The 18,145-nt window shown below is 45.1% G+C and overlaps 1 protein-coding gene across 1 annotated transcript in view; it reads right to left on the bottom strand.

Moving 5' to 3' along the window:
• Positions 1 to 13,044, bottom strand: part of DHCR24 (24-dehydrocholesterol reductase) — a 32,213-nt gene extending 19,169 nt beyond the window's left edge. The window contains exons 1-4 of the mRNA XM_004438604.3: positions 12,744 to 13,044; positions 9,288 to 9,443; positions 1,678 to 1,783; positions 1,161 to 1,279 (exon numbers count right to left, since the gene is read on the bottom strand). Coding sequence (XP_004438661.1) covers positions 1,161 to 1,279; positions 1,678 to 1,783; positions 9,288 to 9,443; positions 12,744 to 12,974 — 612 coding nt within the window. The 5' untranslated portion in view covers positions 12,975 to 13,044. The remainder of the gene's footprint in view (positions 1 to 1,160; positions 1,280 to 1,677; positions 1,784 to 9,287; positions 9,444 to 12,743) is intronic.
• Positions 13,045 to 18,145: the final 5,101 nt, after the last annotated feature.

The raw sequence follows: 18,145 nt of genomic DNA, 5'->3' as shown, positions 1-18,145 counted from the left end.
AAGTCCAGACTTGTCTGAGCTTTACCAAGAGGACAGGCCTGTGTGGTCTCTGCTCATGCTGAAGGCCCTTGGCGTGGGGTGGTGGGGTGCAGGGGAGGGGGAGCTGGAGCAGGGACGCTCTGCAGCAGGCCGGCAGAAGACTCTGAAATAGCAGAAGTGGGCCGACCGATCCCCATCTGGGCCACCACCTAATCCCACGGGCACTCGCAGCAGTGACAACCAGGCACGTGCCACATGCCCAGCTCTATGCTAGGAGCTCTGCATACGGCATCTACGTTCTCCTCCTGACGACGCATTTGCCAGATGAGGACACTGGGCCTCAGAGAAGAGAGGCAGTTCACACATGTCTGTCTTTTGTCTCTGCTGGTGATAAACAGGGTAGAAGGCAGGGCCCAGGCAAGTGTTTAGGCAAACGGGCTGAACTGACGTGAATCCTGAAAGGGTCTCTCTTGTCTAAGACCAGAGCTCCCAAGCCTCGAGGCCTGCCCTGGACTCCACCCTGAGGCCAGCAACTCCGGTGGCTCTCTGGAACATCCACCGCTAAAGGACTAGACTGTACCTCCCACCCCAGGGGCCCCTTAGATATGCTAGGGGAGACCTGCGTTTATTTGAAGTTTCAATCCCGTCCCATCCTTAGGGTAAAATGCCTTAAGTGTTTGTGTCCCACTTTGGGCAGTAGGATCGTCTATTTCTCCAAAACAGCCCTTCCTATCGCTCTTAGTTACCCTCACAACACCTGACGTAGAGCTGCGATGCTGAGGCCTGACTTCTCCCAGAGGGGCGTAATGAATGGCTAAGGGCATTGAGCTGGGAGCCCGATAACCTGGGTTTGAATCCCACCTGTGTGGGATTTACTAGCTGTGACCTTGGGCAAGTTTATTAACCTCTCTGTGCTTTAGTTTCCTATCCATAAAATGTGGCTAACAATAGTACCCACTCATCAAGTTGTTGAAGATTAAATGCCTTAATGTATATAAAGCATTTACAACAGTATCTGAGCACATATAAAGGGCTATATAAATCTTTGTTATTATTATGGACACAGGCCAGACTGAACAGTGTCTTTGAAATGCAGCACCCCCAGGGGAGCCACCCCTCGACCCCAGGGTCCTTGATGCCCAGGGCAGGCTGGGAGGGATGTCCCTCGTCTCTGAACTCACTGGTGTGCATCGCACAAAGCTGCCATCAGCCAGGACCAGCTCGTAGGCGGTGCAGATGTGCTGAAACAGGCCGTACTTGTGGGAGGAGGACTCGATGCCCGTGCCCATGATCAAGCCCCCTGCGGAGACATGCGTGTTAGTCAGGCAGAGCTGTGGGGGGCGGGGTGCGGGGGGAGATTCCGTGGGAACAGCTACAGGAACTGAAGGTGTTTCCCCTGGAGGAAGAAAAGCTTTGGGGACCATGAATCCCATGGAAGGAAAGACTAGACGTATTCTGTGTGTTGCACAGGGTGGAAACAGAGCGATGGATACGAGTCACAGGGAGCCAGAGATTAAAGCACGGGCTGACAACCGGGGCTGCTCAGACGTGGAAGGACAGGAGTGAGCGCCCTGTCTTTGGAGCTGGGCGAGCAGATGGGGCAACTTCTGTCACAGATGGAACAGTGGTGACTTATGAGCGAGATGGAAGGGGGCCAAGGTGCCTCAGCTCTGATCCTAGGACTGTCTGAGTCCTTACCCACTGTGAGGTCATCGAGCTCGGGCAGCACAGGCAGAGTCCAGCCAATGGAGGTCAGCAGGGCGGTCACCTGACCCATGGTCACCAAGGGCTCCACACGGACAATCTGTTGATGCAGGCAGAGAGACCCCAAGTCACAAGGAGGCTGCCAGGCCTAACGGGCGCTTCTGCATGCAGAAGGTGTCGTCCCAAACCTTCCCAATATCAATGCAGGGATCCCTACACGGCCGTTACAGCCTGTTTCTAGAACATTACACTGCCTTTAATTACGGTGAATAGGGTTTCTGGCACTGGGTCTGCTAGTATTTAATCTTGTCCTTTCAAATACCTTTACACTTAATACTTAGTTTACTTTTCTTCTACATTATAAAAGAAATACTCATTTATTTTGAAGGAATAGCATATATGAAGAAGAAAATCACCCATCCTAGTTCTTCAGAGTTATCAGTGTTAACGCTTGAGTCTATTTACTTTCAGTCTTTTTCCATGCATATCTATATCGCTATTTTTTATATCTTAATACAACACAACACACACACAAATACAAACACACATAACATACTTTTCTGTCTTGCTTTGTAAAATTTAACACTATAATATGACCACCATCCCTCATCAGTAAATGTTCCTGGAAAACATGACTTTTAATGAACACATTAACATAACATCATGTGGACTTCTGCTTCCAGCCAAGATGGAGCAACAGGGATCAGATTTACCCTGCTGTCCGGAAAAAAAAAAAAGACAAAATATATGAAACAAGAGTTTTCAACCTAGTGGACATCAGGCAATGAGGTTAATGATCGCTGAGAGACAGGAAACAACAAGGCGAGCTCTGCGAACGCCCCGGCTAAGTGCCGGGAGTCGGGCAGCGCAGGGAGGGGGCCCCGAGAGCCCGAGGGGAATAGAGTCAGCAGGACAGAGCAGCGGAGAGGGGAGAACTGCAGGAGAGAAAACTCTGCAGACCGCACAGGCGCCCGCTGCGTAGCCACCTGAGTACAGGGGCAGACACCTGAGGAATTTGCCTGCAGCTGAGCCCAGGAAAGAACCGGAAGGAAGAACAACAGGTAACAGAGCCGGGGCTCACACTGGGCGGGAAGGAGTACCCGTCCCCATAAGCCAGACTGGAAGCCCCCTGACCCACAGGGAACCGGGCAGAGTCCTCAGGGTGGTCTTGCATCCGTCGTGGGGAGTAACTCCCCCTCGATTAAATGCTGTTCGGCACCCCCAAACAATCAAGACCCAACAAGTTTCCCAGGAACTATTTCCAGAACAAAGCTCAAGAAGATTCATAGGAATCCAAAAATATCTGGCACTCAATAAGGTAAAATTCACAAAGTCTAGAATCAATCAAAGGTTACCAGACAGGCAAAGAAGCAGGAAGATTTGACCCATAATGAGAAAAATCAACAATCTGTTCTGATAAAACAAACCCCGACCTGACACAGATATTAAAATTAGTAAGCAAGGACATTAAAAAAGTTATTATTATTATATTACCTATGTTCAAAAGTTAAGTAGACACATTAAAAAGATAGTAAAAAGACCCAAATCAAACTTCTAGAAACGAAGACCACAATGTCTGAGATGAAAGATACACTAATTGGGATTGATGGCAAGTTAGACATTGCAGAGGAAAAGAGTAGTGGAATAAATACACAGCAATAGAAACTATCCAAAATGAAACACACAGAGGGAAAAACAGTTTTTCAAATGAACAGGATGTCAGCGAGCTGAGCTGTGGAACAACTTCAAGTGGCCTAGTACATGTATAAGAGTAGTCCTCAAAGGAGAGAGAGGAGTGGACAGAAAAAATATCTGAAGGAATAATGACCCCCAAATTTCCAAATTTGATGAAAACTTATAATGAATCTCAAGCACAAGAATTATGAAGAAAACAATACCAAGGCACATCATAATAAAATTACCCAAAACTAGTGATAAAGAGAAAATCTTAAAAGCAGCCAGAGAAAAAAGCTGTGTTAGATACAGAGGAACAAAGATAGAGATAAGAGATTTCTGGTTGGAAACCATGTGAGCAAGAATACAGTGAAGCATCGCTCAAGTCCTGGAAGAAAAGACTGTCCACCTGGAATTCCACGCCCTGTGAAAATATCTTTCAAAAATGAAGGCCACCTCACACGCATTAGGATGGCTATTATCAAAAAAACAAGAAAATAGCAAGTGCTGGTGAGGATGTGGAGAAATCGAAACCCTTGTGCACTGTTAGTACAGCTGCTGTGGAAAACAGTATGGTGGATTCTCAAAAAATTAAAAATAGAATTACCATATGATCCAGCAATTCCACTTCTGGGTATATACCCAAAAGAACTGAAAGCAGGGACTCGAAAAGATATTTTCATAGCAGCATTATTCACAATAGCTAAAAGGTAGAAGCAATCCAAGTGTCCATATACAGATGAATGGATAAGCAAAATGTGGTATACACATCCAATGGAATATTATTCAGCCTTAAAAAGGAAGGAAATTCTGCAATATGCTACAAAATGGATGAACCTCGAGGACATTATGCTAAACGAAATAAGCCAGTCACAAAAAGACAAATACTGTATGATTCCACTTATATGAGGTACTTAGAGTAGTCAAAATCAGACACAGAATGTAGAATGGGGGTTGCCAGGGCCTAGGGGGAGGGAAGAATGGGGAGGTCTTGTTTAATGGGGACAGAATTTCAGTTTTACAACATGAAAAGAGTTTTGGAGCTAGATGGTGGTGATGGTTGCACAACATTATGAATGTACCATTGTATTGTACACTTAAAAATGATTAAGATGGCAAATTTTAAGTTACATGTATTTTCCCACAATAAAAGTTGGAAAAGAAATGAAGGCAAAATAAATATGTTTTCAGACATAGAACAGCTGAAAGATTTATCACCAGCAAAATCACTGTACAAGAAATGTTCAAGAAGGTCCTTCAAGGGCCGGCCCTGTGGCTTGGTGGTTAAGTGCGCGCACTGCGATGCTGGTGGCCCGGGTTCGGATCCCGGGTGCGCATCGAGGCACCACTTCTCCGTTCATCCTGAGGCCGAGTCCCACATACAGCAACTAGAAAGATGTGCAGCTACGACACACAACTATCCACTGGGGCTTTGGGGGGAAAAATAAAATAAATAAAATCTTAAAAAAAAAGAAGGTCCTTCAGGCAGAAGGAAAATGAAAGCAGATGGAAATACAAATCTACACGAAGGATGAAGAAATGGTAACTATATGGGTAAGTACGTAAGATTTTTTTTTATTATTTAAATTTCTTTAAAAGACAACTTACTATTAAAAAAATAATAATGTAGTGTGGGGTTTATAACATATATAAAAGTAAATGTATGACAACAATAGCACAGAGGTTGGGAGGAGAGAAATGGAAGTATATTACTGTAAGGTTCTTATACTACAGTCAAGTGTCACTTAATGATGGGGACACATTCAGAGAAATGTGTCATTAGGTGATTCCGTCATCATGAGAATATCATAAGAGTATCCTGAAGGGAAACAAAATTCGCCAGCCCAAAATATATCTCTTTAACATGAGGATTATTTTAGGCTGATTATTTTTAAGAAAGAAAAATCTCAGAAAGTTCTTCTAGTTACGTCCCCCTTAACTGCCTGAAGGAATTCAGATTAAAAAACCTTAGCATAACACTTTTGCTCTTTTCCACCTACCTGTGAATTGCCTGCCTTCCCTTTGAAGTCCCTGACTCTCCCCACCCCTAGCATCTTCTTTTGTCTTTAGCTGAGGATGGCATTTAAGGTGAAAGCTTCCGCCATTTTGGCAACTTACTCAGTTTTCCTAGGTTTCTCCCATGTATACATGTTATTAAACTTTTGTTTGTTTTTTTCCTGTTAATCTGTCTCACGTCAATTTAATTCTTAGACCAGCCAGAAAAACCTAGAGGGTAGAGGAAAATTTCTTCTTCCCTACAGCACTTTACACAAACCTAGATGGGATAGCTTACAACACACCTAGGTTACATGGTACTAATTTTACAGGACCGCCACACGACTGTATATATGAAATGGGATGATATCACTTGAAGGCAGACTGTGATAAGTCAAGTATATACTACAAATCCTAAAACAACTGCAAAAATAACAAAACAAAGAGTTATAGCTAATAAGCCAACAAAAGAGCTAAAATGGAATAAAAAAATTATTCAATAATCCAAAGAAGACAGAAAACAAGAAAAAGGGAACAAAGATCAAATGAGAAAAATAGAAAAGAAATCCACAATCATGGGCAGAGATTTCAATATCTCTTTCAATAATTGATGGCATAAGTAGAGGAGAAAAAATTCTTAAGGCTATCGAAGACTTGAACAACACTAGCCATGAACTTGACCTAACTGACATTCATAGTACATGCCACCACAAAACAGCAGGATACGCATTTTAAAAAAATGCACACAGAATATTTACCAAGTAGACCTATTCTGGGCCATAAAGCAAGTCTCAATAAGTTGAAAAGCACCCTTATCATACGAAGTATGCTTTCTGTCAACAATGGAATTAAACTAGAAATTTAACAGAAAGATCTCTGGAAAATTCCCAAATATTTGGAAACTAAATACCACGTTTCTAAATAACCCATGGGTCAATGCAAATATCAAAAGGGAAACCAGAAAGTATTTTGAACTGAATGAAAATGAAAAGATTAGATATCAAAATTTCGGGATGGCTCTAAAACAGGGCTTCGGGAGAAATGTATAGCACTGAACATCTATATTAGGAAAAAAGAAAGGTCTAAGTCAATGACCTCAACTTCCACCTTTAAAAACTAGACAAAGAAGAGTAAAATTCAACCCAAAGATCAAACCAGAAGTCAATGAAATAGAAAAGACAAACAAAAAAATAGACAAAAGTCAACGAAACCAAAAGCTAGTTCTTTGAGAAGATAGTAAAACTGATTAACCTCTAGCCGGATGGGTCAGGAAGAAAAGAGAATAGACACAAATGACCAATTCAGGAATGAAAGATATGACATCACTACAAATTCTACAGACGTTCAACACAGGAATATTAAGAATAATTTTATGTCCATCAATGATACAACTCAGTGAAATGGACAAATACCTTTAGAGACACAAACTGCCAAAGCTCACCAAGAAGAAACAACCTGAAGAGCCCTATATCTATTTAAAAAATTTAACTTGTAATTAAAAACTTGCTCACAAAGAAAACTCCAGGCCCAGATGGCTTCCCTGGTTAATTCTAATTACTGAATAAAGACATAAGACCAATTCTATACAAACTCCTCCAGAAAAATGAACAGGAAGGAATATCTCTCAACTCATTTTTATGGACTTTTTTACTATAAAGCTATAGTAATCGAGATTGTGTGGTATTGGCATACAGATGGGCAAACAGATCAATACAACAGAAGAGTCCAGAAACAGACCCATGTATATGGACAAATGATTTTCAACAAAGGTACAAAGGCAATACAGTGGAGAAAGGACTGTCTTTTCAACAAAAGGGGCTGAACAATTGGAAATCCATATGTAAAACAAATTTTTTTGGACCCATATCTCATATCAGGTGCAAAAATTAACTCAAAATGAATCATAGTCCTAAATGTAAAACTTAAAATTATAATACTAAAAGAAAACAAGAGAAAACCTTTGTGACATTGGGGTAGGGTAAGATTTCTTAAATAAGACATCAAAAGCAGTCTATAAAAGAAGAAATTAATAAACTGGACTTCATCAAAATTAAAAACTTCTGGTTTTCAAAAGGCAAGCCAAAGACTGGGAGAAAATATTTGCAAATCACAAATTTTTGCAAATTCTATTTGCAAATAGAATATATAATAAGAAAACAAAAAACCCAATAAAAAAATTTTGGCAAAAGACTTGGATAGGCACTGCACCAAAGAAGATATACAAATGGCAAATAAGCACATGAAAAGATGCCCATCATCATTAGTCATTAGGAAAATGCAAGTTAAAACCACAGTGAGGGGGCCGGCCCCGTGGCTTAGCGGTTAAGTGCGTGCGCTCCGCTACTGGCGGCCGGGGTTCGCATCCCGGGCGCCCGGGCGCGCACCAACGCACTGCTTCTCTGGCCTGGCTGCGTCCCACATACATGCAACTAGAAGGATGTGCAGCTATGACATACAACTATCTACGGGGGCTTTGGGGGAAAAATAAATAAATAAAAATTAAAAAAAAAAAAAAAAGTGAAGCTTTTCATTGAAGTTTAAAAAAAAAAAACCACAATGAGGTACCACTCCACATCTATTCGAATGGCCAAAATTAAGACTAACCATACAAAGTTCATGACGATGTGGAGCAACTACATGCTCATGGGAAAGTAAAATGCTACAACCACTTTGGAAGACAATTTGGCAGTTTCTTTAGAAAGTTAACCACATACTTACCATACGATCTGGCCAATCCACTCCCAGGTATTTACCCAAGAGAAAGGAAAGCATACATTCATACAAAGACTGCACACAAATGTTCCCGCCCCTTTATCTGTGACAGCCCCAAACTGGAAACAACCCAAATGTCCAGCACCAAGTGAATGAATCAACAACTGTAACGTATGCATACAACAGAACACTATTCAGCAATAAAACAGAATGTACTTCTGCTACATGCCTCATCACGGAGGAAGCTCAAAATAAGTATGCTGAGTGTGAGAAGCCAGACCAAAAAAAAACAAAAGTACATAAGGCATGATTCCATTTATATAAAACTCTAAATATAAACTAATTTATAGTGACGGAAAGCAGGTCATTATTTGCCTAGGGATGTGGGGGAAAGAGGCAGGGAGGGGGCTGAGGAAGGGATTGCCAAGGGGCCCAAGGGAACTTTCAGGGTGATGGGTATGTTCATTGTCTTGACTGTGGTAATGGTTTCACAGGTGCATACATATGTCAAAATTTATTACCAATTGTACACCTTATGTGCAGTTTATTATATGTCAAGTACATGTCAATAAAGCTGTTTAGGGGAAAAAAAAGGCACAGGGAGATTAAGTAACTTGGCCAAGGCCTCATGTGGATATGCTATACTTAACAACCCCCTACTATCGGATATTGTGTTGTCTTCTAATGGAAATAAAGCTGTGGTACAATCTCTCTCTCTGTTGTCTTTGATTTAAGTTCATTTCCTTTTTCTTTAAGCCAGCTTTCAAGAAGTAGAATTACTAGATAGGCCAAAGAGTATGCACTTGTCTAAGGCTGTTAACAAGTGGGTCCTCAGGAAGCTCGGAGCAAGGCTCACCCGGCCACCTCCATAGCCCATTTTTTACCAGCGCACTTCCTTACTGGGAAGGTTAATAGCTTCCCTTTTGTCTCTCGTTTTTGCCCGTGATTTCCCCGTCCCTGTCTTCCTGTGGAACTGTAGACAAGCAAAGAATCCCCCAGAGCTCTCAGTTTGCCCACCTGTGAGATGGGGCTATGACCAGCCTCTTCCAGAGCTGTGAGGCTTTGGAGGATGGCAATGGTGGGCAGAACCTTCTGTGATGACCAGGGGCCTTGGTCCTGTCCATGCTGGGATGCCCTTGGCTAACGTCACCTCCATGTGAGTTACCTGCCCCAGGGCCAGTGTCCCACCTGCTCCCAGAGCCAGGGAACCGTGCCTCTCTCACCTGTTTCTTGGTGTCCACCTCCAGAATGTCCATCAGGTTGATCATGATGTTTTTGTGAGTCTTCTTGTACTTGCCAACCCGCAGGGAGACGGTAAGCCAGCCGGGGCGCCCCGTGCACATGAAGGTCTTGCTGCCCTGTTCCCTCCATTCCCGCACCTGCGACCATGAGACAGAGGCTGAGCTAGCCCACCGGGGATGCCCGCAGCTGCTCACAGCCCTGTGTTCAGGAGAGCGAGCTGGGAATGATGGCTTCACGTGTCAGCAAACATTTACTGAGGCCCTGTGTCCTTTCAGGCACTAGGAGGAGCAAGACAATGAAGGCTCACTGGCCTTACCTTCTGGAATCTCCCTGGCTAGTGAGGCCGACAGAAGAGTGGAGGTGTTGCCATACCACAAAGCAGAATGAAGAAAGAGCTCGAGTATGGGATGAAAGTGCTTTGAAAACATTAACTCTAACTGGGAAGTTCGGGAAAGGTTTTGTAATGGTAATAATAGCAATCACACCATTTACTGGCTGCCTCCACTGTGTCAGGCATTATTATACCTTGTCCCATTTGATTCTCACAATGGCCTAGGCAGTTGGGATGACCAGCCTCTTTTTGCAGATGAGGAAACCAAGAGGCAAAAGAACTTGCCCAAGGTCACACAATGGTGAAGGGCAGAACCGAGATTCACAGCCAGGACTACCCAACTTCAGGGCTGGAAAGATAAATGGGCTTGTATTAACAGTCAACAGAATAACAGCTAACATTTACTGAGATGTACTATGTGCCAAGCCCTGTTCTAAGCATTTGTACGTGTTAACTCACGTATCACTTCGAGGGGGAGAGAGGAGCAGGGCAGGGCCACCAAGCCAATGGAAGGAAAAGCTTTTGCAAAACTTCTACTCTAAGTGACCAGAGCACCAACCACAGAGAACAAATGGCCCAGGAGATGAGAAGCCCATCCATCAGGAACACTGGAGGAAGTGTTTCCTTCCTGCTGAGATGGACAAGGGCAGGGAGGTGATATCTGTGGCTGTGACCTGCGACCATCCATTTCCTCTTCATCTGCTTCTAACACTCCCATCTTCCTGTGGTCCAGAAGATGAGGTTTCTCCCCCTGCCCCAGGACATGACCGAGGTCTGATTCTGGCCGTAGAGACCAGTTCGGGGATGGGCCTATGATCCAAGTCAAGCCAGTAAGACAATTTCAGGAGAAGCACTCTTGTTTTACTGGGGTTGCTAAACTGGTTGGATGTAAGCCAAGAACTGCTGGCCTCCACAGGGAGATGGCCTCCCTGAGAATGAAGTCATCCCAGAGGAAAGCAGAGCCAAGACACGGCAGATGGATGGAAAGAAGCAGATGGGAGAGAGGTGATCCTGCATCCAGTCATGCCTGAGCCACTGGTACTCCCAGACTTTTTAGGACCCAGGTCAATAAAGTCCCTTTTTGCTCAAACCAGTTTGAGTTGAGTTTTTATCACTTACAACCGAGAGCCTAGAGGAGGCTGCACTGAAGTTGGTCAGGCAAACAGCTCAACATGAGGAAGAACTTTCCTATGACCAGAGGCCAAGGTGCCATGTGAAGTAGAGGCATTGGAGCAGAGGGGAGTTTTTGAGGAAGGGAGTCCTGTGAGTAAGCAGTGAGGGACGAGAGGTGGGATGCCATGACGGAGCAGACCTTGCCTCTGCCCGACTCTGCAGTCTCAGGACTTAATACAAGCTCAGAGGTGTGGGGAATGAATTGAGGTGCTGCATGCAGTCTGGAGAGTGGGCCACATGAAGTGAATTGAAGCCATCAAGCCTGAAACATTGACTGGATTGGATCCTGACAGGAGCCAACCAAGATTTGGGGCAGAGAGGCAATGCTGTGGAGAGTCACCCTCATGACTCTGTGCAGGCCCAAGAGAGATCCCAGGGCCCAGAAAAAGGGCAACTAGTTAGGTGGCTATTACAACAAGCCAGGTATGAGGCAGCAGAATCAGACCTACAGGGTGGAATTGAATGTGAAGGGAAAAAAGAAATGTCAGAGTTCAGGTTCTGATATCAAGCTGACATGGTTCCAGCCCCATTTACTAGCTATATCATCTTGAGCACATGACTTACAGTTTGAGCCTCAATTTTTCCCATCTGTAAAATAGGCACAAGATGTACCAGGGCTGCTGTGAGGACTAGAAATAATGGACAGCAGTGGCAGGGGGTGTGGCATATGGCAGGTCCAGGACAGTGGGCTGGTGCTGCAGGCCCCATTGCCTTCCTGTCCACAGCGAACCCTTTGGTTTAGTTTAGGTTAATAGTGCTCACCAGGCTTCTCTGGGCCAGGCCCCATGGGACAGAGGGGAGTTGGACAATGGTCCCTGCCTTCAGGAACTCACACTCTGTGGGGGACACAAGCAGGCAAATGGAGAATCTGAAGGCATGGAAAGAGCTAAGAAAGAGGGTGCCACTGGAGAGGGAGGGTAGGCAGGGCTCTGGAGCCAGGATCATGACCAGCAAAACCCAGGGCAGCCTGAACAAAGCACTTCCAGACGCTGCATTCTCCCCCCGGGGCCTAAGGCCTTTTCCCTCACAGGGATGGCTCTCTGCCTCCATCTTCACGCCCTTGCCTACAGCTCCTAGCCTGGAAAGAACAGAACATGGAGGCTGCTACAACTGTGTTGAGAGTGGCAACAGGAAACAGAAGCTCTTTGCAACCTGAGGCCAGTAAGAGAGGAGCATAAGGAGCCAAGAAACTGCCCAGGCCGGACGCCAGCCCTGGGGGCGGAGAAGGAGGCTTGGCTGTGAGCCGCTGCAGGGGCACAGGCTCTGTGGGGGCCCAACCAGGGGAGGACGCTCAGAGTTACTGGGAGGTGGAGGAGGGCCTCGTCAAGGAGGGAGCACGCGGCCCACAGGCTTCCAGGCTCCTCGCCCTGGCAAGGTGCCACCTTCTCACTGTAGTCCTCTATCCTAAACATGTGGAAAGCTCCTTGCTGCTAGACAGTCAACTCCAATCTCAAGGCCTGTCCCCAACCTAGCTTCAAACTGACTTTCCAACCTTCTTCCCTCTCTGCCTTCGCTCACACGGGGCCCTCCATCCGACACACCTTTCCCCATGGTTTCCCCTCCTTCCCAGTCTCGAGTGCCAGCTCCACCTCGCGGGAGCCCTCCCTCCTCTGAAATCGCTTGGGCGTGGTGATAGCTACCTGCCGCATGGCTCACCGTCCCCTCTCTGAAGACGCTTTAAATTCCTCCAGGTAGCCACACACGCTCTGCACAGAGTAGGCACTCCATAAACATCGGAGCAACGTTTTGTTCCCTCAATGCCTTTGCTTACTCCGTTCCCTCCGGGAAGCCCTCGCCATGCCATTTTTGTTGAGTTCAGATCCCCCTCAAACGCCACCTCCCGCGGGAGGTCTTGGCTCCCCGCGCGCACCGCTAGGAACGCGCACCGCCACGTCCCGCGGCCCGGGCTCCGCGCCCCGCCGGCGCCGCTCACCTGCTTCTGGATGTCCCGCACGCGCTGCTCGTGCAGCCGCGGCGCGCTGCTGAGCCTGAACACCAGCCAGGCACGCACGGAGTAGTAGATGTCGAAGATGAGCGACAGAGGCAGCAGGAAGAGGCACACGAACACCCAGCGCTGGTGGATGATCACGAACTCCAGCCCCTTCACGCGGATCCAGAGCAGGAAGAGCAGCGCGCACACGGCCAGAGACACGGCGGGCTCCATGGTGGAGCACCGGCACGCCGCCTGTCACCGCCACCAGCTCCGCGTCCCCTGCCCCTGCCGCCGGCACCCAAGGGAGCCGCGGTGGGGGGGAGGGGGTCGCCTCGCCGCCTCGCGATTGGCTTGGGTCGCAGAGGTTCGGTGGGCCGAGACCCGGGTGGCGACCAATGGCGAGCCGCGCTGGGGATCAGACCAGGAACCCGCTGCTTTTATTGGCTGCGGGAGTCAGGTCGCTCCACCCTCTTCTCCTCGCCCACTCGCTGGGAGGGGTCTGAGGGGCTCCGGCGGCCGCACTCCCGCGTCCCCGGCCTGGGGGGTGGGGGCGGGGGGGACACGTCTGGGGCCGCCCCTCGGCCGAGGGGCGCGGCTGCTCCCACCTCTTTTTCTCCTTAGGTGGCGCCGCCTGTAGAGCCGCGATAAGCGGTCACCCGTTGGGTTACCTCCCGGAGGGTTGCGGTGGGGCGGGCGCCCGGTGGCCCTGGGCCTAGGATGCCCGCCCAGGCCAGGGAGGGTGGAAAGCTGGTCTTGACCTCTGCAAGTCTTGTCACTCCGCGCCCTCGAGGCCCTGAGATGCCGCTTCTCATTTTCAAGGCGCTCTCTGTAAATTCTTCTGAGTTACACAGCAGTTGTGGGCGCGGGTAGTTGTGAACTCCATGTTGTAGGTGAGGAAACATCCCAGGAAGGTGAAGACCTGTCCCTGAATTCCAAAGCACTTTCGAAGCAGAGTCTGTGGCTGGCCCCGTCCCCCTTTCCCACTCCGCTGAGGATGGAGAAGACTGGAGGGGACAGAATGAAGGAGGGAGCTGCAGCTGTTGTAAACCAGCGGGCCCACTCTGCCGGGCAGTGTCGGCCCCTGGGGTAGGGTGGTGAGCAAAGCAGATGGCCCTGCTCTCACGAGCAGCCAGTCCAGAGGAGCGGCACCTCTTAGCAGCAAAAGCTCAAATCCAGTATCATTTGCATTTAAGCTCTATTCTGTAGAGAGACGATTACCTCTTCTGAAATTTTAGCAAGTGTGGGAGATTTTTATTTTAGAAGCCAAACGTGACTTACCAGGCCCTTCACTGGCCGTGCTTACCTGTCCACCTTTGTCTCTCATCTTCGCCCTAACAGGCCCTTCCAGGAGGCTCCCCTGACCCCACTGTCCCCCATTTCAGTGCCTTTGCTCAAGCTGGCACCTCTGCAATGCCCTTTCCCGTCCGCTTCATAGAGCTAACGTTACACGTCCTCGAAGCCAACTCAGAGCCACCTCTAAACTACATTTATGGACTTCCTTCCCCTTTCAGGGGCTCATACAACAGAGTGCCTCTATGTTATGATTCTTTCACCTTGTTTTGTAATTGTCTCCATAATATGTCTCTCACCCCACAGACTGAGCTTTAGGGCAAACAATGTCTCGTTCACTTTTGTTTTTCCAGGTTCTAGCATAGTGGTTGGTGCATAGTAGACACTCCAGTGTTTGTGACCAACGAATGAGAGAAGAATGTGGACAGAGGCTCCAATATTTAGTAACGATCAAAGTCCAAATAGAGAGAGGCTGTTTGCATTGGACTTCAAAAATAGATAGTCTAGACCTGTACTGTCTTACACAAGAGCTGCTAGCTACTGGTATGTAGCTAATCCAAACTGAGATGTACTTTAAGTGTAAAACACACATTGGATTTCAAAGACTTAGTACAAAAAGGAGAATGTGTGGACAGGTTTTTGGGACCCCTCTCCTGGTCTAACAGGCAAACCTAGGAAGCAAACTGTGTAGGCTTTAAGTCAGTACAATAAAATCGGTGCTGTCCTGTGAAGCAGCCGTCTAGGCCATCCTCAGCCTGTGTCAAAATGACCTCGCAACCCCACGTCTCATGACTAAAGATGCCAGCTGGACGGATCCACAACAAGAAAAGATAAAGAGGTACTGTGCTATCACATTTCCCAGCTGCATTTCTTAGAGACTGAGGGAATAATTAATGACACTGGTCCTTGCCCCCCTCCTCATATAGATAACATCTGCATCTCTACCCTTGTTTGATGTATAACCAAGAAATTCTTGTTTATGTCACCTTCAATGTATCATCCAGAGAAAAGCCCAGATGTACCCTATCCCTTTTTTTTGACATATATGAAATCTAGTTGTAAGTTTTTTTCTTTTCCTCTTCCCTGCACAGACACTGTTTGTGAAAGAGACATAAGCTGCACTTAAACTCACACCCCTGAGAGCAGTTCCATCAGAGCACCCTGTTGAACCATCTTCCCAGGGTTTGAACTCCTCACTCTGATTTTTGAATAAACTCCTTCACTGATATCACCCAGACTCTTTATTTCAGTCGACAAATTGGTGATCATGAAGGGACCCAGAGAAACTGTCTGAGACCGCCTGGAGCATCGAGAGGACCCAGCCCTGTGGTACCAGCCTTTTGTGCCCAACCGGCTCCCCAGAGCTCCAGCCACGGCACGTTAAATCTTTCCTGGGTCTCAGATCTCCCAATTAATGGTTGAAGGTCCTTGAATTTAATCAATAATTGTTTATAATTGTTTGGGCGGGACAGGTTATCCTCTGTGTTCTCAGAGAAGGGAATTCCAATCTTGGTGCTCAGGTTTTCTGGCGTTTTGAGCCAAGGAAAATAAAAGAGAGGATAGTTGTTGGCTAATGTCAGAGTTTTCCCCCACTGGCTCTCTTGACAATCAGAAACTGGTTCAGCTTGCCAAAATCAACACTATTCATGAATGAGGGCCAGCTTCAGCTGACCTCGAAGAAAAGGGACACTTGCTCCCTCTGGCTGGCATTGCCAGTGTCTCTGGGTGACCAGGGGCCAAGCAGAGGTGTCTGAGATAAACTCTCAAGACGTGTAGAAGTCCCATAGGGAACTCCAAACCACGTAATTAAATAATTTGGCTCATCCAGGGATGCACTGTAAGATTGATCACCAGTGCTCTGAGTCCCTAAGATTGTGTTAGACAATCGGCAGGAGAAACCGAGGCACGTAAGAGAGTGGAACCAACTCATTGGTGACACTTTGAAGAGCTATGCCCATCAGCAGCATACTTCTGACCCACCACACTAAATCACTAGTTTGACTTGCTGAACCAGAATGGGAAAAAAATATCAAAACCTTGTAACTGTGGGATATGTGACAGCCGGCCACCAGCTAATACTCCAGCCAATTTTACGTTCAATACTTCTGGAGCACAAACTTGCAAATGACTCCCTAAATGGGAGGATGTTACTAAAGGAGATCTCACTTTATAATGGCCATTCTGGGGACCTTAGTTTCAGATAAGTCCACCTTAAGGGTGACCCTTAAAAGAGAGGATCCAAAACCTCTCAGAAACAATGGAATGCATTCTTTGATTGTTATGCAGAAGCTTCTAAAAGACGAAATGACTTCAAAAACAGCTCTAAAAAGAATCCTTACAAAAAAGAAGAATCTTTAGTAAAAATTTTTAGCCTCAGATCTGAGCAAATAAACTTAACTTAGTTCATCTGCCAGAAAAACAATTTGGATGCAACTTTTCTTTTGAGTTTTGTACCTGAGACATGGCTAAAATTTTAAAGATCTCTTGTTTGTGTATGTCTGTGTGTTTATGTATATAAGTCTCGGTCTCTATATTTGTCTGCCTCCGGATGGTATAATTTCTAAAGGAGCTCTATTTAATTGGCTTGAAGTAAGTGCTTATATAAATTATTTCTAAATGTAATAGAAATTAACCCAAATGTCTTTCAAGTTAATGTGATATAAAATGATCTTTGGTAAATAAAAACTTGTTTAAGTTGTTGGTTTGATTGAAATAGACGTGTTTTCAGAGTTACCAACATTGGATATGATAGAAATATGTTATCTCTATTACAAAACTTGTCAGTAAAAAATAATAACTTAGAATAATAGCTGATTTTGTCTAATGTCTCATGAGGTTTTTGTAGGCAATCTAAATATAATTATTGGGAACAAGTAAACTAAATGGATGTGAAAAAGATAAAGGTTTTGGGGGTAAACTTTTTTAACAATAATTATGTGTTATGGTGTGTGTACTTAAAATACCTCCAAAACTTTTTGGTGACTTGAAACCTTCGAGTTTTGCTAAATCAAGTTAAATGATAAAAATTTATTGAGTATCTAGGTCATTTCCACATAAGATAAAATGTTAAAATTAATTACTAGGCATAGATTTGTCTGCCTTTGGCTTCTTATTTCAGAGGAACTGGAAGATGCTTGGGTTTATTGATGAACAGGTTTTGTACCACACTGGGAAATTTCCTATGAGAAAGTACATGTTTCTAGAAAGTCTGTATATAAGAAAAGAAAGGTATATGTTTTCAGGAAAGAAGATATAAAGAATGGAGATATTTTTGTTTCTTTTGTTAAGAAAGATAAATTTGTCCTAAAATACTAGGGAAGAAAAAAAAGAAAGAAGACATGGGACAAATTCTGAAGCAAGTGACAGAAGGTTTGTGGAAGCAGAACTCTGAGGAAAGAGTTTTGTGCATGGTCAAGTTGACTAAGATTAAAATGAATTTAATTATGTAAATAAGTTTCAATATCAAAAGTAAACTGTTGCAAAATTAGAATTTGGCTTTCCTTCTCTTAAAAGGGTAATCTTCTTGAACTTTTGGTCTGCTATTGATAAAGAGGCTATAAAAAGTTTTCTTTACCTTTGAGTAAGTCTACCTAAAAGACAGAAAATCAATGTTTTGTTAAAATAATTTCCTATGTTCAAAAAGACTGAGGTCTCTTGATTAAGGTTTTTTGGCCTTTGACATCGTCTGTTGTCACATTGATTGAATGGATAACTAAGCATTCTTTTGTATTTGACCAAGTGTTTTAAAACCTGTTGCTATTTTTGACAAACTTCCCCCCAAATTAAAGTCTTTCTTTTGACTTAAAAAATTTCCAATTTGCCCTGAGACTTCTCAGAAAATTTGTTCTCTCTTTCTATAAAGAGAGGAATATTAAACTAATTAGACTCATTTGGTATGTTAAATTGCATGGGAAACATTGTCAAATAAAATGTGATAAACCCTCTTAGGTCATATTGCATAAGTAAATATTATTAATATAAGTGTTTTAAAAATTGTGTAACATTCCTAAAATTCTGATTTGTCCTGATTATCAGTCATAATTCTGGTTATTATCTTAAAATGTTATATGTCACAGAACTAACCAAGTTTCTTTGTTAATTGCCATTTTTGA

The sequence above is a fragment of the Ceratotherium simum genome, chromosome 22, assembly GCF_057802395.1.
Source record: "Ceratotherium simum simum isolate JZ-2026a chromosome 22, ASM5780239v1, whole genome shotgun sequence".
Taxonomy (NCBI): Eukaryota; Metazoa; Chordata; class Mammalia; order Perissodactyla; family Rhinocerotidae; genus Ceratotherium; species Ceratotherium simum.
The sequence above is the reverse complement of the archived record's forward strand: the minus strand, read 5'-3'. Positions and strand labels throughout refer to the sequence as shown.